Source organism: Mus musculus, chromosome 4 (genome assembly GCF_000001635.26).
Source record: "Mus musculus strain C57BL/6J chromosome 4, GRCm38.p6 C57BL/6J".
Taxonomy (NCBI): Eukaryota; Metazoa; Chordata; class Mammalia; order Rodentia; family Muridae; genus Mus; species Mus musculus.
The window spans coordinates 155,258,352-155,282,954 of NC_000070.6; the positions used below are offsets into that span (position 1 = coordinate 155,258,352).

At 50.6% G+C, this 24,603-nt stretch overlaps 1 protein-coding gene across 7 annotated transcripts in view; it reads right to left on the reverse strand.

Annotated features, from left to right (window-relative positions):
• Positions 1-1,766: 1,766 nt before the first annotated feature.
• The window catches only part of Prkcz (protein kinase C, zeta), a 101,311-nt gene continuing 78,474 nt past the window's right edge, over positions 1,767-24,603 (reverse strand). For 4 of the 7 annotated variants that reach the window (XM_011250207.3, XM_006538656.3, XM_030253317.1 and 1 more), the window contains 8 exons: positions 14,590-14,676; positions 13,118-13,253; positions 12,848-12,935; positions 10,682-10,801; positions 9,833-9,912; positions 9,344-9,433; positions 4,351-4,466; positions 1,771-4,180 (listed from right to left, as the gene is read on the reverse strand). In XM_011250207.3, coding sequence (XP_011248509.1) covers positions 4,093-4,180; positions 4,351-4,466; positions 9,344-9,433; positions 9,833-9,912; positions 10,682-10,801; positions 12,848-12,935; positions 13,118-13,253; positions 14,590-14,676 — 805 coding nt within the window. In that variant the 3' untranslated portion in view covers positions 1,771-4,092. Of the gene's footprint in view, positions 4,181-4,350; positions 4,467-9,343; positions 9,434-9,832; positions 9,913-10,681; positions 10,802-12,847; positions 12,936-13,117; positions 13,254-14,589; positions 14,677-24,603 lie in introns of all 7 variants that reach the window. The other 3 variants (NM_008860.3, NM_001039079.2, NM_001355178.1) reach the window with 1 other exon arrangement.

The window sequence follows — 24,603 nt, forward strand, 5'->3', positions numbered from 1 at the left end:
GCCCAGGCTGGCGAGATGGTGGCTCAGTGGTTAAGAGCGCCGACTGCTCTTCCAAAGGTCCCGAGTTCAAATCCCAGCAACCACATGGTGGCTCACAACCATTCCTAACGAAATCTGATGCCCTCTTCTGGAGTGTCTGAAGACAGCTACCGTGTACTTACATATAATAAATAAATAAATCTAAAAAAAAAAAAAAAAAAGAGTTCATGCCCAGCATCTCCTACATAGTGCATCCAAGGCCAGCCTGGACTACAAGAGACTGTCTCAAAACACAAACTGAAAGTGCCTCATGGAAGGGGAACCCCAAAACACATGGGGGCGGACTGTGGTGTTGGTGAGGACTCACCAGGTGTAAGGCCTGCCCGGGCCCCATGCCTAGAACCCCTCCGAAAACTCACACTACCTGAAACTGGCTGTGTGGCCAGGTGAAGAGGCACATTTGAAAAGGCTGCTATGGAGGCTGGAGAGATGGCTCAGTGGTTAAGAGCACTGACTGCTCTTGCAGGGGGTCCTGAGTTCAAATCCCAGCAACCACATGGTGGCTCACAACCATCCATAATGAGATCTGATGCCCTCTTCTGGAGTGTCTGAAGACAGCAACAGTGTGTATTTAGATATAATAATAAAATAAATCTTAAAAAAAAAAAAAAAGAAAAGGTTGCTATGTTAGGGTTCTCCTAGAGGACTGCCGAGAGATGAGGGAGGACTCCCTGGTCGCAGACTGAAAGGGATGGCAATGGTCTGGGTCTCGTGGAATATGTCCCAGGGAAAGGGGTGGGGGGGAGGGAGACCAAGTCTGGAGCTCTGATGTAAGTGGCTAAATGGTATCTACCGAGGAGGACTCTTTTTCACCTGGTCCCGTGAGACCAGTCTCTGGAAACGTCCTCAACAGATATCCCAAAATGATATTCTCTCAGATTTCCTCATCTAGTCAGCTGGCAGTTTTCTAGAGAATTATTTATTTTATGTATATGAGTACACTGTAGCTGTCTTCAGACACACCAGAAGAGGGCATCAGATCCCATTACAAATGGTTGTGAGCCACCATGTGGTTGCTGGGAACTGAACTCAGGACCTCTGGAAGAGCAGTCAGTGCTCTAAACCACTGAGCCATCTCTCCAGCCCCAGCTGGCACTTTTCTAACTGCAATTCCAACGCTATAACCTCAGAAAGTAAAGCTATGGAAAGCCCAGAGCTGGGAGAGCTTGTGTGTGTGTGTGTGTGTGTGTGTGTGTGTGTGTGTGTGTGCGCGCGCGCGCGCGCGCTTGCTTGTCAGCACAATCGGATGTTATAGTGGCACACCTATCCAAACCTCTGTGTGTGTGTGTGTGTGTGTGTGTGTGTGTGTGTGTGTGTGTGTGTGTGCGGGCACACGTGCTTGCTTGTCAGCACAATCGGATGTTAGAGTGGCACACCTATCCAAACCTCCGTGTGTGTGTGTGTGTGTGTGTGTGTGTGTGTGTGTGAGTGTGTGTGTGTGTGTGTGTGTGCACGCGCGTGCGCTTGTCAGCACAATCGGATGTTAGAGTGGCACACCTATCTAAACCTCCAAAACACATCAGGAGGAGGAGGGGAGTCTTCCATTTCCAGGACAGACTCAGGTCATAGGGATGGTCCATGGGCACTCAGCAGGCAGGTGTGTGGGACACCCGTACTTCTGTGTTGAGAGCCTGAATGTGTCCTGGGAAGGGGCTCTTAGGAAAACAGATATAAAACCCTCTGTTTTCCCCCAAACACCTACTTTGAATACAAATAATAACAGGAAGGGCATTTTCATCAAAGTCTTTAATGGATGTGCAAGAGTAAGAACGACCTTGGCCGTGGAGGGCGAAGATATCGCCCACAGAAGGAATGCCGGCCGGCGATGGGCTCCACTGATCAATTGTACAAAACCACATGGTTACCGAGTTACAATCATGAAGTCACCAGTGTCTGAGAACACACGCTTTCTTGCCCAGAGCCATTTGCAAACTTTAGGGTGTTTCCCACCCCCCCCCCAGTAGTCACATTTCAATACATCCTTCACTTTCTTTAATTTATAAAACAAATTGCTATATATAAAAATCTCCCCCTCTGGTGGGCACAATATTATTCACACATTTGTACATGAGCAGCCGAACCAGTAACCAGCAAGTCATTTGGCAATAGGGCAGTATCCAAATAAGCCCCCATGTCTAACAATCCAGGGTTCCAGTGCTGCTTGGGCAAAGCAGTTGTTGCTGTCCCTAGGCAGCACACTGGGAGGAAAGGAGGCTCGCAGGAGCCCGTTTGCATTTGGATCATCTGCGGGCTCTTTATCTTAGCAGCTCAACTCATGGGCAGCTGTGACTACACAGGCCTCAGACTGGGGCTCCAGCCACTTGGACCCCCAGACTAGGCTAAGTACCCCTGGAAGGCCCCCAGGCTGGGCTGGGTACTCCTGGGAGGCCCAAAAATCGGCTCTTAGGCTCTATTTGCATTTTTTGACTAGTTGGGGACATATCTTACCAATGGACACAGGGAGTGCTGGCTAAAATGTGTCCATGATCAATAGGAGACACAGAGCCACCCAGAAGCCTGGACTTGGGATATGGTGTCAGAAACCTGGGCTGCCTGTTCTGTCCCAGCACCATGGATCTGGGTGTGGCTCTGACACGTTTCAGTGCCAGACATGGCGATGGCCTGAGAAACCTGAGTGTTTTGGGGTGAGGGCTGTGGGTGGCCACTGGGCGTCACGGAGAAGCAGGGCAGCACCGTAACAGCGCCTCTAAGATTTTCATTTTCTCCAACTCTGATCTTTGTCAGGACCACCAACCCCAAGGCATGAAGCAAATATGACCGGAGCCTAGACTCCACTCTGCCCTGACGTGGAGACTGAGGGTCTCAACCTGGCAGGGTTGGGGGGGTGTGTAGCATGTTTGCCATATGGGCCAGCCTGGCTTGGGTGGGTCTGGGGTGCTCAGTCACTGCGGTGTGCCTTCTCCATCTCCTGCCCACGACAAAGGTGGGTAAGCCATGGCCACACCCGACCTGCTAAGGGTAACGTTAGCTGACCTCTTCCCAGAAAGCCTTGGGCTGGCCTTTGGAACTAAGCTGGAGAGGAGGATGGCTGAGCACAGCAGTTATGGAAGCAGGCGTGCTTCCTCAGGAAGAGTGTGAGATTATGGGTAGTCTGTCACTTTAAGGCTAGGGTCCATCACACACGTTGTCTTTAAATTTCCTAATCTGGAGTATTAATGATAAAAATATTTTCCAAAAAATCTAATGTATAACACAAGATGTCTTGGAGGCACTGGCTAGTGTTTTCAGAAATATATTTTGTGCGGATTTAGTTTTCAATTATTTTCCCTTTTTATTTATTTACCTATTTATTTGGTTTACTGATGCTTTGGTGAGCAATGTTTTAGAATCTCTATGATCCAATTTTCCCCATCAGAGTCCAAACAGTTGGTGGGAACAGTGCCACCAACCTGGTAAGGGTGTCCCTTCGGCCTTGGCCTACCATGGCTAGCTGTGCTAGGTATGAAAATACTTGTTAAATATTAACAACAGAACTTACCGGGATTTAGAAAACGTTCCGAATCTGTAACAATTCTTGTTGCAGCGCATCCCTGCAGGCACTTGGGTGCCTGTCCCCTGCCTACGTCCTGACTGCTCAGAAAGCGCAGCTCCTCCTCATGTGGGGGCTGCGCTGGGGACATCAGGCGGGTGCCACAGAAAAAAGGCATCAGAGGAAGCTTCGACATCATCGGTACACTTTATTCCTCAGGGCATTACACGCTAACTTTTCCTGGAGCGGGTCAGTGCATCGAGTTCTGTTTCTGTGGAAGATGTGCACCTTTCCAAACGGCGTGGCTGGCTGTCTCACCCTCCGGTAGGGCCTCTGTGCACAGGAAGCGGTTCCTCCAGCACAAAGCCAGCCTCTGGGGCCTGGACACAAGAGATTGCTCTGTCTAGAAGTGCCTGTTGGACGCCCCTCTTCGGTCTTGGTGGCCAGCATCCCTCCCTGGCTGCTTGGAGCCTCGGTGCCCGGCCTGGCATGCATATGCTGTAGTTAAGGGTAAAGTGACAGGGTCATTCACAGGCGTGTCCACAACAGAGATGCTCATGGCCTCACACGGACTCCTCAGCAGACAGCAGAAGTGGGTTGATGTACTCAAAGCCTTCAAATTCGGACTGGTCGATCCTCTTTATGACGTCCCTAAAAACACAAGAAGCAGATGAAGACTGGCAGCTGTGTCCCTCCCCTAGTTCACACTCTAGAGGCAAGGACCCAAGCATGGGGCCATGCACTGGCCCAGGGGTTCTAGCTGCTTAGGACACGTTCCACTGTGACACTTGTCGGGGCAGGTCAGGATACCCGGGACTTACTCATCATCTGGGGTCAGCTGCACAGGCTCGCTGGTGAACTGCGTGTCAAAGTTGTCCAGGCCATAGTCATCTGTGATCTGGGGCTGGAAGGGAGGCAGGGTCTGCTTCTTTTCCAGCTGGGAACATTGACAAGAGAGAGGTCAGATGGGTGCTGAGCATCCTCTCTGCCAGCATCAGATCTTTGTGTGCACATAAATCACAAAATAAAATGGGAAGCTCAGTTTTTCAACATGCCTGGTATTTGAATGCCATTTTTTACCCCTAAAAGCACAGACTCTAGAAGAAAATATGCAGTACCAGGAAAAGTAAACAGGTTAAAAAGGTGCTGGACATATAGGCCCCATTGTGCCTAGCAACAATGTTACCACTGGCGGCTGAAAGCTCGTGCGCACAAGTGCCTAGAAACAATGTTACTGCTGGTGTCTGAAAGCTTGCTTACACAGGAGTGCTCTCTCTCTCTGGTCTCAGAACCTGATCATAATGGTATTTGGGTGTGACAACATCCTCACCTAGATGGGCACGGGGAAAGTCCACCTTCAATCCTCTCCTCATTCTAACTCTGTCTCCATCTTTTACTATTTAGAGTTGGACCCTCTAGCCCAGCAGGGAATGAACAGCCATCAGGAGAGACTGGTGTCTGGCATGTGCCACGTGGTACCGAGATGTATGTGGCAAGAAATCCTCTCAGTATCACACTCATACCAGGTGGTGGTGGTGCATGACTTTAATCTCAGCACTGGGGAGGCAGGTGGGTCTCTGAGTTCGAGGCCAGCCTGGTCTACAGAGCGAGTTCCAGGACAGCCAAAAGATACAGCTGCTCTTTATCAAGCAGGGCTCTTGGGCTACACAGGGGTAATGACACAGTGGGGGCATCCCTGAGGATTTGGTGCCCAGCCTTCTGTCCAGCATTCACTCTGCTCTTTCAGGGGAAGGTGGCTGACAACGGGTCCCAGAACGATGTGAAGATCTGTCCTATGGGCCACACTGCCCTGCACGGGCTTGGGATGCAGGCATTATGTGGCTGGTGTGGAGCTGATGTGATGTTCCCTAGTACATTTAGGCTCTGTGGCAGGGATCAGTGTCTGGCTTATAGATGCATCTCAGTTCTTAGAAACAAACCTGATCCGACAGGCGTACCGCACACGTGGGTAAGTGATTGATGAGTAAGGAGAGGTAAGGGTCCCAGTGCAGTCCTGCTGTTAGATGGAAGGCCCAAGACTGGGTAACTTACAAGGACTCGACATTTGCCCTTGTGTGCCTGGGGACGGAGGGACACAATGACTCCTTACCCCTAATGAGACACCCCAAGCCCATGCCTTCAGCCTCACCTTTCAGGGATCCCAGCTCACCCATACCTAACCCCTCCCACATTCCCCGAAGTTCCCAGTAGAGTTTTAGGGACATACTTGGCTGTCTAGAATGCAACTGGCTGTGTTACCAAGCATGAATGAGTGAGTGTAGGTATGAGGAAAAACTCCTTGCCACGTGCATCACAGTGCTATGTGGTGACACCAGATTATCTCCTGACTGCAGTGCATTGCCCTGTGGACGGGAGGGTCTACTTCTACACCATAAATGGCAGAGAAGACAGCATATGTGAGTAGAGGAGAGTGGTGAGACCTTGTTGGAGGGAGAAGGTAGCACTAAGTCTGGCAGCCGCCAGAGTAACCCCTGAGCTCACGAGGGGTCTGCTCTGAATACACTAGCCAGCCTGGAGGGAGTCAGTTCACGCAAAGCATGGCATAGGTATGGATGTTTGAGGACAAATTCTGGGAGACAGTTCTCTTACTCCCCCATATGCATCCTGGAAATCTAACTCAGGCTGTCAGCTTGGTGGCAAGCACTTTTTTACCCACTGAGCAATTCTCTCACTGGTCTGGGCCTATTTAAATTAACTGACATGGGGCAGGAGTGGAGGCTACCAATTTCCTGTCAGTTCTCACTGGTAGGAACTAATGTCAAGGGAGCTTGTTTTAGCCACAGTCTGACTCACTCCTCAAGGTGGCCAGTTGCCACCTGCCAGTTACCTGGAACATAGTGGGTTTGATAGCAGGTGGTAGCAATGCCCAGATGGCTGCTTCAGCTCTTTCCAGTTCATGGTGAGTTAGGGACTGGGACCTTTGCAAAGATATATACCTCACAGATCTGATATGCTGTCAAACCCCTATGGAGTACCAGACAAGGAGGGTCTGTGGATAGACCCTTGTAGTAAGCAGCCCTAGCCAAGCATCCTAAGGGAGCCAGCATTTTGCTGTAGGACATATTTCTTTCAGAACCAATTTCCTGACCAGTCACAGCTCTGCCTGGGACAATGTCCAATAACTTTCCTATGGCCTTTATGCTAATATCCAAACCTTCTGGTGGAGATTTGGCAGGGAGGGATGTGCCGGATGGCCCATGGTGGACTTTGTGTGCTCAGCAGAACATATGTTCCTACCCTCACATCACAGAGGAGGGGCAGGAGGCCTGGCCCCGTAGGCCCTAGAGACGGCTGGCAGTGCCCTCCCTTCTGACTCCATCCCTTCTCCAGAGCACTAGAGGGGAATGGTAGAGGAGCCCCTGGCTAAAGCCCAGGGAGGACTGAGCACCCAGCTCTAGGGTGCTCTGAGTCTAGAGAGGAGAAGCTTAAAGGATCTGGTAGGCAGCATAAAGTCACCATGAGGGTTGCTGTACCATGCGCACAGTGCTCAGGTCACCCTCTGGGATGGGCTGAAGGCTGTGTCTCTGTTCACAGAAGAGGTCTCACCTGTGTGATTTATCAAGGCCATCCCACTAGACATGTCTGAAGCAGAAATCCAGCATTTGGCTTGAACCTCCCTCCCTAGTCTGCAAGGGCAGCCACTGCTATGCCTACTTGAGCTTGTCACGATTCTCTCTGCCCCATGACTCAGGAAGGAGGATGGTTCTGGGGGACATTAGAACAGAATGTACCAGAGGCAGGTGTGGTGGGTTGGTTCCTGTCAGTCTACCCCCCAGCTACTTACGGGGACCTCACTCCACACATAAGCTATGCCAGAGCTCAGATCTCCTCAGCTCAGGTATCTCAGAGGCTCAAGTTACAGCTCTTGTCTTCCAAATCCCAAGCTGGGGGGAGCCAGGGACAAGCCTGGCCTCCCCTTGCTCAAAGCAGACAACAGAGCAGAGCCATATAGACGATAATCCCTGAACACCACCAATGCCAGCTACCCTTGTCCCATGGCCCAGGAACTCGGACACACCAGTTACCACCATGGCTGCACAGTGTTGACAGAGCAGTTTAGCTAGAGCGAAGGACTGGGATTAGTGACCTCTCCACTGCTGTCCCAGCATGGCTCATGGGGAAACATTTGCAATTTCCCTTACAGCTCACATCTGCCTCCTTCCTCATAGCATCAGTCAGTACCAGGGACCAGCACCTTAAGGACCAGCACCCTATGTCCTACTGTGACACCTCTGGGCCTGTGCTCCCACCTCAGGTGGACAGTCCTGAAGTCCCACCCAAGTGACCATCAGAAACAACATATATCGCTGTGACGAGGAACGAGGATGAGCCTTAAAGATGCCTTACCAAGCAAAGGGTGACTGAATGCAAGGCCACCTACTAACCAGGGCCTCTTTCAAGGGAGAGTTGAGAAAAGTCAAGTTGTAAGGTGGAACATAAGCTGGTATGGCCAGGGAAGGGGAGGGTAAGGTGAGTCTCCTGGCAATAATGGCTCCATGCCCACAAGATGTACTAAAAACTACAGTACCATATGTATGATGCAGTGGAAGACCTTCTCAGCCCCTCTTGCTGTGCAGAACCAGTTGGCTGTCCAACCTAGAGGGAGCTGGGCTGAAATGAGACATTCATGTATGGTGCAGGAAGACTGGACACGCTACTGATGCCATGTGGGAGCCCTAGGGGCAGGGGCAGGGGCAGGGGAGGACTCAGATCCTGCAGGCTCAGAGGAGCAGCAATGAGGATAGTGGCTGGAAGAGACAAGTAGAACTCTCCCTGTACTCTGCTGAGGGATTTGCAATGTCAGTACATGCCTCAGTGTCAGAGTGGAGGTGATGCGTTCCAAACACTGGGGCAGGCAGTGAGCCTGTGAGTAAAGTTGCCACCACTGAGCCCAGGCCCCGCCAGGCAGTAGCTGCATTGTGAAGATCTAGGTTAGAAATAAACATGTTGCTTCTCTCTGGTGCTACCAGGGCAAGGAGATGAAATTAAAAGCTCACAAATTGTTTTTGAAGTATCGAGGGCGGGTGAGGTTGTTCTGCAGGTAACTTTGTTGCCAACACTGAGAGCCTGCGTTTGTTTTCCCCAGACTTAAATGGCGGAAGGAGAAAAGGAGAAAACTGGCTCTCAGTTGTCCTCTGACCTTCATGCGAGCAAGCACAAGCACACGAATGTTATAAAAAGTGTCAAGGCTCTGAATTCTGACTAGATACTTAAACCTGGAAAGGAAGAGAACTCAAGGCTCTGACTATGTAATAATGAGGCCCAGCTCTAGACTGGCCATGGGATGGGGGTAGAGGGGTATCATCTTTCCTGATTGCTTGTTGCCTCTGTGGCCTGGACCCTCCCGATTCCTCCCAGTACCCACAGACACAAACAGTCCGGTAAACAGAGTAACTGGTTCTTCGTGGGGATGGAATGTAGTCATCAGTGCTGGCTGTAAGCCATCTGGAAGGATCAGGGTGGGGTTGCAGGGGATGGGGGAGGTGTCCACTGTCCCAGAGTTGGGCAAGTTCCAGATCTACTCAACTGGCTAATCTTTATACTTTTCTTCAAAGTATAAAGTTGAAGTTTTTCTCCTAATATCAGGAATGGACTCAAGTCCGAGCCGATGCCTGTGCCTGCTACTCTGTCCTGTAACTGTTGACATCAGGTTCTTGGCAGCTTTGGAAAACCAACCACAACACCACAGAAAATGGCCAGACACCATGTACCAGGCACCCAAGTACACACGGGCCCATTCTGGCAAAACTGGCCCACCTCGCAGAAGGGGCACCGGTGACCCTCGAGGCTTACCAGGTCCCAGTCTATGCTGCGGAAGAAAGCATGAGACTTGATGTCGGAAAACCCAGTCTGTGGCCGGCAGCCAAGCCTCTCTTTGGGATCCTGGGGGTCAGAATTCAAATGAGGGTGAGTCAGGACTCCTAAGGAAACCCCTGATTCAACCTCAACCCAACGGGATGGCCCAACTGCCCCCACGGGAGTTCCCTGTCCCCAGCTGTTCTGATGTCCAGCTGGGTCTGACCTTCCCTCTGTTGGGACTGCTTTTCCGGTCAGTTACTTACTCACTGTTTTGCTATATCAATAAAAAATTAAACTCAAAGATCACGGAGCCCCAGTGCCAGAGTGGATGAGCAGCAGCAGCACAGAGCAGCTGGGGGCAGCTGGCAGCTGATGACAGACAGCTCCAGTAGTGGAGAGACTCTGTCCACCCACTCCATCCCATGGGTAACTTGATCCCAGAGGGTTACAAGGGATCGTCTGTCACCGCAGCCAAGAGCATACCTTATTTAAAAATCCTTTTAAGACGTGTGAGGCCTTGACAGACAGGAAACGGGGAATCCGGATTGGCTTTTCCAGGATAACTGAGGACAGAGACCGGGTGAGAAGCGGCACTGTTTGCTCTTTCCGATAGCCTACGGGTGGGCCCCCTGAACTCTGCTCCTTTTGTGTTTTTTTGTTTTTTGTTTGCTTGTTTTTTTGCAAGGACGGAATCTTGGTAGGTATCCAGCCTGGCTTTGAATTCTTGACCTTCCTTCCAGCCTCTTGAGTAGCTGGGATTACAAGGCCATGTGACCCACACCTGGCTTGAACCCCATTTCTAAGTCAGAGCTCAGACTTGTAGCCCTGGGACACCTTCCTGTTCCAGAAGCCTGCTGGGTCCTTCTAGGGACCTCCTGGTAGCACTCACATATCACATAGCCTTGTGTGAACCAACAGCTCCCTACTACCTTTTGGTTGCAGGCATGTGGAGTCTGAACACCGATCACCAGGGGGCGCCGAGGGACAGCCCTGAGGGGCGTATCAGTGGCCATTAATGCTCTCTCATCAGGAGCAAGGGAGCCTGCACAGGCTACAGGGAATGATCTGGGTGGGCAGAAGGGGGCTCTGGCTAAATCAGGGTTTCTAGGTGACCCATAGTGAGGTGGACTATGATCACCTCGTTTTACAATCTCTGCCAGAGGAATGGGTTCGTGTGTGTGTGTGTGTGTGTGTGTGTGTGTGTGTGTGTGTGTACTGTTGCTGATGCACAGCACCAGCCTGGACAATGCTCCATCCTCACCTTTGAGAAGGGAAGAAAAAATAACATGCAGAGGGAGGTGGGAGGGAGTGCATACACCATGGGCCACCAACCTTGGAAAAGGTAGTCTTCAGTGTTCATGTCAGGGTTGTCCGTGATGATGTCAAAGGGGGAGCGCCCAGCCATCATCTCAAACATAAGGACACCCAGTGCCCACCAGTCCACGCTGAACCCTGTGGAAAAGCGGGCAGTCACTAGGCAGGGGGTGGCTGGGAAGTGGCACACTCTGTCCGTGAGTGTGAATGTGCCAAGAGAGTCGCTGTGCTGGACATCTGTGTCCTCAGAAGCTGTGACTCCTCACCTGCAGTGTGGGATACCCAGGCTGTGTCCCTGGCCCCTCAGCTCTGCTGGGACATCTCTGTTACTCGAGCATGCAGAATGGGACCAGGGACGGACCCTGCTTTGTTCCTGTCGTCGTCATCGTCATCATCAGTGATAGTGACCGATGATGATGATACAGGCTCTCGATATGTAGTCCAGGCTGGCCTTGAACTTGTGACTCCCCTGCCTCAGCCTCCTAGGGCATGGCACCATAACTAGTTGTATTTTTTTCCTGATTTGATTTACAGTTACAAAGCCCGCTTCTCACTGAGGAATGTGGCCCAGTGGTAGAGAACACTTTGTTCACACGTACAAAGCACACGCGCCATCCCCAGAGCTGCCAAAATACACAGAACTCACAGAATCCATCTCCGAGACGAGAAAACACAGCTACAATTTCCTGTATATTTACATTCACTATTCTTTCTTTCTTATATTTTATGTATGTGAGTACACTGTCACCATCTTCAGACACACCAGAAGAGGACATCGGATCCCATGACAGATGGTTGTAAGCCACTATGTGGTTGGTGGGAATTGAACTCAGGACCTCTGGAAGAGAAGTCAGTGCTCTTAACTGCTGAGCCATCTCTCCAGCCCGTTTTGTTTTGTTTTGTTTTGTTTTAAGACAGGGCTTCTTCGTGTAGACCTGGTTGTCCTGGAACTAACTCTATAGACCAGGCTGGCTTTGATCTTAGAGATCTGCCTGACTCTGCCTCCTGATGCTGGGATTGAAAGTGTGGGCCACCATTGCCCGGCTGGCTGACTGACTTTCTCTCTCTCTCTCTGTCTCTCTCTCTCTTTCTATGTTCAAGTGCTAAGTATTTTAAGACAGCAGGAGGGATGATCAGTCTTCATACTCTGCCTGGCCACCCCTACCATCTCTGCTCAGAACAGTCCCCCTGCTCTGGCACACACAGAAATAGGGTCACTTAGAATGCTAGACTGATTTCTGGCTCCAGTCTGCCACCCCTGGTTACTGAGCCACTTCAACTGAAGCAGCTTGTAGGAACTCAGTCATTCTTCTGAATTGGTGACTCGCACGCGCTGCCCGCCACACACTCATTTATGTGAAGGTGTATTTATGACTGGTTTCACTGAAGTCACCGTCACTAGTCAGGGATAGACAGCTCATGCCTGTAATCCCACCTGTCTGAACAGCAGGAGAAGCTAGGATGCAAAAGTGGGTGCGTTCACGAGCACACATAGATAACATGTGTGATGAGCCTCTGTGCACAGTAAACACATTTTTTTTACAAACAGTAAAAAAATAAATGTGCACACACACACTGCATGCTACATATCCTCCTCTATCACACACATGCACACACATGTATCACACACATGTACACACATGTATCACACACATGTACACACATGTACCTGTATATGTATGCCCTGCCCCCAGGTGCATAGGACTGTTTCTACCCCGAGGAGTGGAAGTACACCTTCGTGTCTACAGGGTCCCCAGATCACCCCCTGCTCTGGAGCCCAATGGGGGCACTTCTGCCATTCCCAAGGGCACTTTGTTTCTTCCACATATGCATGGCCAGTGGCCAGTGGCCAGCCAACTTGAGGTTCTGTGACCCAAACCTGGGCTTTCTTGTCGTTGCTTCATGTTCCTTTTTCTCCTCCCTGGCCTTAGGACTCCTCAGAGAGAGGAATGTTATTCAGTGTCATCTGGTGGGCCTCAGGGAGTATGCAACGGGTAACCAGCTGGGAAACCCTGAGGGGTGTTCTGTGTTATTTTTGGGTATAATTTGGCCATATATCTCCCTGCCAGGGCCACTGTAGGGTGGGCCAGACAGGTTCTTGCTCTGAGTGAAGAATGTCACCAGCTGGGGGAGACTTCTGGAAGGTGTCCACCTACATTTACCTCCCTCGTGGCTCACACTCACCGTACTCTTCTCCTCGCAGGATTTCGGGGGCGATATAGTTCGGGGTTCCACAAAAAGTGCTTGTTGTATCACCGGGGCCTAGACCTTCCTGTGGGGACAGTTACCAGGAAGGTAAATCTCACATGAAGCAGCTCTCCTTAGGAACACTGACATTAAGTTACAGACAGGGGTGCCTCAGTTTGGTCACCACTGAGCTATGCCCCATCAGTGAATACTCCTGCGGGGTGTCAAGGGCAGACAATCGAGTTGGGGGACAGGTGAGGCGGGCACCTTGCACATGCCGTAGTCCGTCAGCTTAATGTGTCCGTCGGCATCAAGGAGGACGTTGTCCAGTTTTAGGTCCCGGTAGATGATCCCCCTCTCATGCAAGAAGTTGAGAGCGATACAGATCTCAGCAGCATAGAACCTGAGGTATTGGGGGGGGGGAATTCTGTAGTCAGCAGGGAGACGGTGGCAGGCAGGCAGCCAGAGGCTGGTACACATAGAGCCCCACAATGTATCCCTGGTCACAGGGGAATGCAAATGTACATTATAGTGAGATTCCACCTCCCACCCACCAGAATGGCTACTTATCACAGCCAGAGTAAGTGAAGGGAACATGGGACACTGGACATCGCACGAATAGTAGGTGAGAATGAAAAATGTGACTAGAGGAAGGTCCCTCAGAACATGAGAGCTAGGGCCATGTGCATCTCAGTGGGAAAGCTCCTGCCTTGCTTACATAAGTATGGTCCCCAGCACCAGAACAAACAAGTGAATAAGCATGAGAACCAGAAAGTGGTGTGTATCAAACAATGCCACTAACACAGTATGCCTGAGGCTGGAGACAGTGGAGGAGGCCCAGTAAGAACAGTGGATATGAGGAAACGCCTCTATGAGATCCGTTACCCTGTATGCGGATTTTAAAAACTGGAAGGAGAAAAGAATCAGAAGTGGGGGTCTCAAGCACTGGGTTGGACACCTCAACCTTCAAAAGGAAAGGCTATGTGGTGAATCATGAAGACAACATCACGCCAAGTCTGATATACGAGAAGATACTTGGGGCGCTCTCTGGAATCGGACAGGAGGGCCGGAGATGAAGAGCCTGGCAGTCGGCATTCACAGGAGCAGGGTTCCAGTGTGCGACATAAAGGGGCTCTATGTGTGGTGGTGGCTGCACAGCAGTGTGATAATCAACTTCCTGGCACTTAACTATCTACTGAACTATCTGGCCAACACGGCAACATGAACGCTGTGTGCGTTTAACCATGAGTTTTATAAAAAGCAAGTGGACGGGCAAGAAGCTGTTGTTGAGTTTCTGCCCACTTTCCCCAAAAGCGGCCTCGGTGACTCACAGGACTTCGTGGGGAAAACTAAGGTAATTTACGGAGGAGGGGGCCATCCAGGGGAAGCACGAGGACAGGGGGCTGGATGGCAGCTGTTCAAGGCCAGAGACGGGACCAGGGAGCCTCTCCTGATGCTAGTGAAGGCCTGCTGTACTCTACTGCTGAGGGAACGTGGACTTTAAGGGAAGAGGACAGAGCCAAACCAAACAGCTGGGGAGCCACTCGTCTTGGGTGAGGGCCTTCTGCTCAAAGTCTGGAGAGGGACCAGTCCTGGGCACAAAGCTCCCAAGATTCCCCCTGAGGGTTTGGACTGTCTTATACCATGGGAAGCTCTCATCTCTGCCACCTTCTGCCCAAATCTGCCCCCCTCTTCTCCCTGCTGGCCTCCTGAGGAGAAGTCCCCGGCCATGGACTCACCTGGCATGCTCCTCTGGAAGTTTTCTCTGCCTCTGCATGTGGAACATGAGGTCCCCGCCATTGACATACTCGATGACCAGGAACAACCTGGGCAGGAGAGAAGGGCAACGGGTCAGGAACCAAAACCCGAAACATGCTGTAGGCGAGGTCACCACCAAAAGGCCAGAGTGCATGGAACCTCCGCGGGGGTCGCTTTTTTAGCTTTGGGTTGAGTCACCCCTGGGTGCTGACCGGCTGCCTCTTACAGAGATTTGTAAGTGAACAAAACAAAGAGGTGATGGGGTACCTGGGAGCTCCTGGGGTCAGGGAAAACCTCAAGGTGAAAGGGAGGCTGAGGCTGAGTTTGACGTTTGGACCAGTGAGGTGTGACGCATGGTTTCAGATTGACATTTGGGGTCCAAGACCATGTTGGATGATGGGTGTGGCTTCATCACATGATGCCAAGGTAGGACACTGTTTTTGGAAAATTAGGAATAGACTTAGGCTGGACAGTGCCGGTACACTCATTCCTTTAATCCCAGCATTTGGGAGGCAGAGGCAGGCAGCTGGGCTCCAGAGTGAGTTCTAGGACAGACAGGGCTACACAGAGAAACCGTGACTCGGGGGGAAAAAAAAACAAATAAATAAACACAGAAACAAAGAGATAGAGTTGGGTGTTCATTCACCTATCTGTTCATCTCTGTGTTCCCAATGGTGCTAGGTCTGTTTTAGGGGTTAAAAAAAGTCACCATAAGGTAGAGATGAAGGCCAGAGGCCTTGGAGTTAGGGATAGGAGAAAAAAGTGACCAAAGAGGAAGCAGAGGACTGATGGAGCACAGAGAGAACTGATGGAGCACAGAGAGAACTGATGGAGCACAGAGAGAACTGATGGAGCAAGGGGAGGACTAAGGGAGCACAGAGAGGACTGATGGAGCACAGAGAGAACTGATGGAGCACAGAGAGGACTGATGGAGCACAGAGAGGACTGATGGAGCACAGAGAGAACTGATGGAGCACAGGGAGAACTGATGGAGCACAGAGAGGACTGATGGAGCACAGAGAGAACTGATGGAGCACAGAGAGAACTGATGGAGCAAGGGGAGGACTGATGGAGCACAGAGAGGACTGATGGAGCACAGAGAGGACTGATGGAGCAAGGGGAGGACTGATGGAGCACAGAGAGAACTGATGGAGCACAGAGAGAACTGATGGAGCACAGAGAGGACTGATGGAGCACAGAGAGGACTGATGGAGCAAGGGGAGGACTGATGGAGCAAGGGGAGGACTAAGGGAGCACAGAGAGAACTGATGGAGCACAGAGAGAACTGATGGAGCAAGGGGAGGACTAAGGGAGCACAGGAACGTCTGATGGAGCATGGGATAAGGGGAGAACAAAGAGTTGTGAGCCATCCTGGCTTAGATGAACAAAGAGAGGATCCATGGGGTAGGTGCCCAGTCAGATATAGGGCAGGTGAGCATCTCAGGGGAACATGGTTTAAGGGTTGACTGCTCTTGTCTCTGTATGTGGATGGACTCCGGGAACCCATCTGCTGAGAGAGGGTCTGTATGGATCAAAGAGAAGAGAATGAGGAGGAGCCAGGCTCAACTGAAGGTAACTGCCAGTAGCTGGGTATCAGGGAAGAGGGATAAGAAAGGGTGGGACTGAAAAAGTAGGTCCAGAGGGAGGTGGTCAGGATTCGACGAGTCTGAGACAGCAGCAGCCCAGCAGCTAGGCGAGTGGAGAGGCAGCAGGGGTCAGGCAGAGGTGAAGTCTGAGCTTTGTGGATAAATCTTTTAGGAACTGGGCTTCAGCACATAGGCCCCTCATGTCTCCAAACACTGGCCATGTGGTTTCTTTCACTAATAAGATCTTTGCTGCATTTAATAAGACTTAATTTTCAAAATTCAATTCATGATAATTTCCCGAGATGCCCTGTTGAGGGCACCTTGGGGGACATGTGGGTTGGCAGCTCATGTTTGCCTGGACTATTTGCCTTTGGAAGTGTTTATCTGCAGTTTTCTGCTCATGGTGATGCTGCCCACCAGCATGGGAGCCAGTGTGGGCAGGATCAAGCAAACCCTTCCTTTCCTGGCTAACTGTGAGTCTGCCATGAGCAGATGCCTGAAGTCAGCCTCCATAGCTCTGGCGCTAAGCCAGGGAAGCCAGGAAAACTGACAGGGCAAGTTAACCGGCTATAAAACACTCACCAAAATTTAAATTACGCATTTACAAGAGAAACAATCCCTACTATGTGGAAATCAGAACAAAAGCCCCCTGCACCAGGTGAGGAGCCATGTATTTCTCCTAGGCAAGCCAGCCCCAGGTGTCCTGGTCCCCAAGAAAATGCTACTATGTTTTTGTTAGGGCTGAGTTACCTTTCTCCAGTCTTATTGTCTCTCTAGCCTCTATGGGATAATCTTCCATGAAATCCTTTCCTTTCTCTCAGGGAGTCACTGGCCTACTCTGGTCCATTTTGTAAGTAAAGTTTTATTGAAACATAGCCACGTTCATTATGATATAGTTGCTTCTTGGTATTCATAAGGGGATCAATTGTAAGACCCTTTTCAGTGAGGGAAATCACTGTTGCTCGAGCCCTGTATGTAAAATGGACCCTCTGCTACAGTGTAACACATCTCTGGATTGTTCACAATGCTCAACACAAAGAGGAAACTATGCACATTGTTACTTTGTATTGTTAGGAAACAATGGCAAGGAAAGTCAGAACCGAGTCTGGGATGCAGCTTGGTGGTAGAGTGCTTGCCTAGCATATATGGGACCATAGTTCCACCCCCAGCACTACAAGTCAGTACATGTTCAGTACAGACAAGCTCCCCACAAGGAGTTTTGACACACCCTGGTCGAAGCTGCAGCAGAGAACCCAGAGTACAAAGCAGAACTGGTGCACCCCAACTATGAATCACCTGTGGTTCTATTGTTCCACAAAAAACGAAGGTGTCTGTTCTCTGGCCCTTATGCAGGCAGCCTCCCCAGTGCACACAAGCAGAAAACTCAACTCTTGAGTCATGAAGAGCTACACGTACCTCCAAGTATCCACATAATGACACTTGTCAGACTCCACGAGATGCTAACACCTCAAAATTAGTCAAAGGTATCTCTTTAAAACTCCCTGAGTGACTGCAAAGCACAGATATCCCACATACCAGGAATCACAAACTTAATGGGTCCTGCCACCCAGGAGGAACTTTGTCCCTTCCTCAGGTGCCAATCTTAATCTGTACTTCTAGCAGATTCACTTAAGCAGTGGTGATAATGGCTTCCTTTAATAGGGAGAAACTTTGGCCACTTTGGAAAACAAGGTTGAACATCCTAACCTGACCCCCATACGAGCAGAATGGCAACGTCTCTGTCTAGAGGCATGGGAAGTTCCTACATAGGCCACTTCAGTTTGGGGCTGGCTCTGAGGGAACCTCCTAACAACGATGGATCTCTCTTCCCTCCCTCCTGCTCACAACATAGACTAGGCTGGTGTTGAAGCCTGATCCTCCTGCTGTGGCCTCCTGAATGCTGGGATTACAGTTGTGTACCATTATGCTGAGCTTTTTATCATTTATTTTGTGGTGTGTGTGTGTGTGTGTGTGTGTGTGTAGTGTGTTGTGTCTAGGGTGTACTTGCTACAGCATGTGTGTGAAGCTTAGCATACACGTTTCAGGAGTCAGTTCTCTCCTTCTATCAAATTGGGAGTGGAGCATCTTCCTTTACCCACTGAGCCATCTTGCTGCCCTGCCGCTTTCTGTTTCTTTTACAAAAGCAGCTGTGAAACAGGATTTTTTTTTTTTTTGGTAGGGGAGGGGCCTACAGACAAAACCTTGGCACTATTTTTGGCATTTCTTCAAAGCAGAAATCCCACAGGAGGACCATGTGAGCGGCTCTGCAGGTGACTTGGGTTGCCTTGGGTGTATGTGGCTTTGACAATACAAGGTCACATCTGCTCCCACACTTTCCTCTGTGTGCTTGGCTAGCACTTCCCAAGCCAAGTTCCTTAGCCTCAGCTTTTGTCTTGGGCCATGGCTGTGCTTCTCAGCCAGCTTGAAGCCAACACCTGCACTCAGACTTATGTGCAGGTGTGTGCACAGGTGTGTGCACAGGTGTCTGCGGGTCAGGCAACTGAGCATCTGTCACTGTCCACAGTCCTTTTGGTCATCTAGCCATAACAACCCCTAAGGGAGGCTTAGAGGGAGGGGGAGGGGCCTGGCAGAGCCCGCAACACTTCTAAAGCCAGATCCCTAATTCCTTTAAGGCCAGACCACTATAGAAAGGAAGCAGGTTAATGGCTCATATCACTTATTCTTTTTTTTTTTTAATATTTATTTACTATATGTAAGTACACTGTAGTGTGTCTTCAGACACTCCAGAAGAGAGCATCAGATTTCGTTACGGATGGTTGTGAGCCACCATGTGGTTGCTGGGATTTGAACTCAGGACCTTTGGAAGAGCAGTTGGCGCTCTTAACCACTGAGCCAGCTCACCAGCTCTATCACTTATTCTTAAGGAGGTGTGCAAACTAAAACCCAGTAGAAATGGATCCACCCACACTGGCAAAGGGAGAAAGAGCAAAGGGAGAAGCAGTGGGCTCCAGAGTCCAGAGCCAGACAAAGCTACAGGTAGAGGCCAAGTCTACGGCTTCTCTCATCGGGAGAGGACCCAGAGAAAGGAAAGGGGGACCCTTTAGGACCACTACCCGTGTTTCCCAGTCCTGACTTCGCCTAGAGAAAACCTGATGGAACGAGGCAATGTGGGGGCAATCATAAAGTAATGAGAGAGAGGGAGAGAGACAGAGACAGGGAGACAGGAAAGACAGAGAGAGTGAATGTTATAGAAAAAGACACATACACGCAGAGAGACAGAGAGAGTATTAAAGAGAGACAGAGGCAGACACACACACACACACAGAGAGAGAGAGAGAGGAGAGAGGAGAGAGAGAGAGAGGGAGAGAGAGAGAGAGAGAGAGAGAGAGAGAGAGAGAGAAAGAGAGAGAATGAGAATGAGAATGAGTTAAAGTAGCCAAGGAAGATCTTGAGGTCTTCAAATTTGATCTTCTGCCTCTGCCTCCAGAGTGCTGGGATTATAGGCACACACTACCGTGTCCTGCCATACACATCTCTTACATTTCTCTATGGCTTTTGTGCCAGAGCGCACAACCACAATGAGGACTATCCAGCCGAGAGAGTGAAATCGGTCACAAGCCACAGCTGTCCCCAAGTGACATCATGACCTAGTCTGTATGAGCTGCGATAATCAGGAGCAGATGTGTGTAATGACAGGTTTTCAGATCACATCCCCGTTGTCAAGGCATTGGGCTGCATAGATTACCTGATCATTTGTGAAAGACTGCTAACTCTCAGTACAAACAGTAACAACAATACAAAAGGTTTGATGGCCTGCACTCTATAGAACTCATTTATTCCCCAAACCAGGAGGTAAATTCTGCCATTTTCCTGATTATATGGAGAGAGACACCAGACACCAAGGCTTACGTCAGCCTACAGAGGAAATGGAGACCTCATTCTCAGGTCCTGCTTCTGCTCCCAACAGAAGGCCCTGCCCAGTAGCTGACAGAAAGGGGATAAGGAGGAGAGAGTCAGCCTAGACACAAGTTGGGGTCACAGAATCAAGGGACCAGACCCACAACCGAGGCCTAAGAGAACAGAGGCTCAAACCCTGCCACACCAAGGACACAAACCAGGAGCCGTGCACAACGTGAAGGAGAGACTCAGACCCCAGTTCCCTGACCCAGAAAAGGCTCTGCGAAGAAAGATGTGGACAGGCAAGGAAACCTGACACGGCTGGTCCAACAAGAGGATTTTTATCTTGTTCAAAGAAATCCTCTATGGGGGAGGGAAGGGAGCCAACTGGTTTGGGCGTCTACAGGAGCAGAAGCAGGGTATGCAGCAAACTGTCTGTCAGTGGGGCTGGGGGGGGTGCGGGGGGGGGCATCCTTACGCACCACAGGGTACGAGCCCCCCACTCTGCCCTGAGTCAGAAAGTGTCAGGGGAACTGAGCAACAGGAGGAAGAAACTGAATGGCTGCGGAGACTGTTATTGCCTAGAAGCCCCAGAGCAGAAAGGCACTGAGGAAAATCCTCACAGGTTCCTATCAAGAGGTAATCTTGAGCCTGTGGTTCAGAGAGTGCTCATCTGTCGTATCTGAGGCCCTGGCCTCCCTCTCCAGTGACACACCAAAAAGGGGACGGGGTGGGAAAGGTGGTTTTATGAGTATATACTGCTTTGGCACAGGATCCAAGCTCAGTTCCCAATGCCCGCATCGGAGGGCTTACAACCATCTGTAACCCCAGCTCCAGGGGATCTGCTGCCCTCTTTTGGCCTCAGAAGGCATCTGCACACACATACATACAAATACATAATAAAAAACCGCTTGGACCTGATAAATTCCAGTAGCGTTTAGGATTTTCTGCAGAATAAAATAGACAGAATAAAGGTTACCTCAGAAGAGGAAACTACGGATCAACCGAACATCAACACAAATATTGTAGAAAGAGTCCTAACTAGCAGCAAAGTTTGAAAACACACATCAGACTAACACAGGACATGGCATCCCCCAGTATCCTCCAGTATCCTCCAGCATCCTCCAGTATCCTCCAGCATCCCCCAGTATCCTCCAGTATCCTCCAGTATCCTCCAGTATCCTCCAGTATCCTCCAGTATCCTCCAGTATCCTCCAGTATCCTCCAGTATCCTCCAGCATCCTCCAGCATCCTCCAGTATCCTCCAGCATCCTCCAGTATCCTCCAGCATCCTCCAGTATCCTCCAGTATCCTCCAGTATCCTCCAGCATCCTCCAGCATCCTCCAGCATCCTCCAGTATCCTCCAGTATCCTCCAGTATCCTCCAGCATCCTCCAGCATCCTCCAGTATCCTCCAGTATCCTCCAGCATCCAAGGACTGTCTAGCATCAGGACCACCTAACAGTGTTTAGGTGACATAGTTCACTTCTGGAGGACCCTGGGAGTGAAAATCCAGTCTCCGTCAGAACCAGGGACCTTCTGAGGCAAAATGATCGCCCCCCCCCCCTTTGGTGGGAACTTTCCATGTGTATTCTTGTGTGGGCACGTGTATGTGTTTGGAGCTCTGAAGTCGATGTTGCCAGTCTTGCTCTACATCTCCTCACCTTATTCATTGAGGCAGGGTCTCTCAATCAAACACCGATCTCACTGATTGGTACGGCTCCTGCTGCTAGCCAGCTTGCTTAGGAGATCCCCTGACACCACCTTCCAAGGCCGGAACTAGAGTTACAGCTCAGCCTGCCAGACATTTACATGGGTTTGGGGATCCAAAGTTCAGACCTCTTTGTGCAGCTGTGCACTGCCGAGGCATCTGAAGCAGAAATGGATGTAGATTTCCTGACAAGATAAACACCTGTCCGAGCCAGGGCTTTAGGCGGCCAGGTCTAGGGTGTGAAGGACGGCTCTTATCTCTTCCAACTTGACCACAGTAGCAGCTCTGCTGTTAACCGGAACTCGGGGCCACAAGTGGAAGCTCTCGATTGTCCCTTCCAGCCCCATACAAAAGCACATCTGTCTGAGGGGAGTGAAGGGTTCCGTTCTCTCTCCCCACCTCCCACCCCCTTTCTGTCTGCCTTCCTCAGTTCTCCTTGTCTGATGGCATGTGACTCACGCTTGTGGCTGGCACTGTGCCATCTTAGGACTCTATCCCCGGCAATGAAGAGGACTATGTTAATCATTCTGGAAGGAGGAGTGGCCAGGCTAGCATCAGCAGCCTGAGGGAGATCAGATGCCAACCCTGTGGGGGAGGGCAATGTCTGTTTCAAAACAAAAAATAAATTAAAAAAAGTGGAGGGGTGGTTGAGAAAGACACTCAAAATCAATTTCTGGCCTTTATACATGCACACACATAGGTCTCCCACCCACCCCCACCACAGGACAGGAGAAGACGAAGAACTAGGGTGTGGCTTAGTGGTAGAACACCTGCTTTGAACATACAAAGTCCTAAGTTTGACCCTTTGCACCAACCAGTAAACAGCCAAACTAAGTTGAATGGTAGCCATGGTAGCACACATGTGCCTATGAACCTGGCACTCAGCAGTGGAGCCAAGAGAATAGAAAGTTCTGGAAACAGCTACATAGTAACACTCTCTTTGGAGAGAAAGGAAGGGGGCAGGGAAAGAAATTGACTTTTGGGCTGATCCTGAGAGTCAATCTAACAAAAGGAGACCCATATCCTTGTGAAGCCAGGCACTGTCCCCAGGGCAAGGCAGGAAGGGTGTTTGGCTCTACAATCTCACACCCATCCATGATGGGCCAAACACCTTTAGGTCTGTCAGTCAAGGCCACTGGCTCAAGGATTTGGCTGTGGAGAGTGTGGCCTGACCTCATTCCCAAGAGCAGCAGGCTAGTCACTTCCTAGCTGGAGTAGACAGCTCTCCCATAGATGGGGGAGGGCATGTCCTAATGGGAGAAACGCCTGTGTTAGCATTCATTGGACACAAACTATGTCCCAGGGTCCCAAGGGTCCCTTTGCTGTCCAGGGCTCCCTGATGACTCACTGATAGCTATCCGGTGTTCTTAGGATGGCACAGAGAGGGGGCTGGAGAGATGACTCAGTGATTAAGAGCACTGACTGCTCTTCCAGAGGTCCTGAGTTCATTCCCAGCAACCACACTGTGGCTCACAACCATCTGTAATGGGACCTGATGCCCTCTTCTGGTGTGTCTGAAGACAGTGACAGTTGTACCCACATACATAAATAAATAAATCTGCTCTGACCCCTGGCTCAGGCCTGCCTAGCGGCCGGAGCTGTGTTCTACAGTAAGAGGCTGCAGGGCCTGCTCGGCAACCATTTCAGGGGGTTGAGATGTTACCCTATCAGCATGATGGCTGACATGGCTCCCACGCTCAGCTCCGCAGCTGCCACTCAAGACCAGCTCTTTCCATTCTGGGCTCCAGCGTGACACAGTGAGTGACAGCCTGAGTCATCTTCTCTCTCTCTCTCTCCCTGGGCCTCTTGAGAGAGTCTTGCCAAGTTTACAGCAATTTGGGCCCTGCTGAAACTCTTGAGGCCACAGCCCCTCCAAATTGCATGGGGAAGTGGTTCTGAGGGCGGGACCTGGTCGCTCTGCTCATGGTAAGTCACCTTCTTGGTCCTCATCACACTGATCTGGCCTGCAATGTCTACCACACCCAATGGCTCCCCTTCCCAGATCCAGCCTAGCCCTGTCTAGTGGTTATTGGGTGCTTGGCTTGCTCTTGAAGGACCAGGTGGGCTCTTTGCATCAGGGGACTTTTCCCTTTCTCTTAGGCCAAAGTCTCTCTCAGAGACCACCTGCTGCTCCTGTGGCTGCTCAGCTCTGGTGTGCTATCCAGCTGTGAACACAAGGGACCTTCTTCACTCCCACATCCTGGTCTGGATGCCAGCCTTCTGGGACTCCTGACAGATCTGTGGCCTGTTCCAGGGGGATTACGTCCTGATCTCAGAGAGGAAAAGCTCTCTCCCTCTCCAGGTCTCTATTATAAGCAACAACACACAAAGGATCAAGTGACAGCTAATATCCATAAGCTACTTTAGGCAAGCGTCTAAAGTTTCCTCAAGCGTCTAAGTCAGGATGCCGATGGACGCCCCTCCAAGGACGTACAGTGAGGGATTTGCCCTGCCTTAAAAGGTGAAAGTGTGGGTGTTGGCAGGAGCACAGTGCCTGGTGACCCAAGTTTGATCCCCAAAACCCAGATGAAGGAAAGAAACAGACAGGCTAACATACCTCCTCCTCCCACACACAATAGTAATAACTAAGTAACTAACTAAATAAATAAAGAACTCCACAGCAGACCAAGCTAACTAAAGTCTCCCTGCCTCTCTCCCCCACTCTGCCCCCCCCCCTCCTCTCTGGTGTTAGGGATTGAATCTGAGGCTCTGCCCATGATAAGTCTATTGACATCTCAGTAGCAGCCTGCATCCCTGTCCCCAGGCCACACTTAAATTGGGGGGGCTCACACCAGGGGGGTGAAAAGGAGGAATTTTGGCAGGAGAAATTTCAGGTTGCC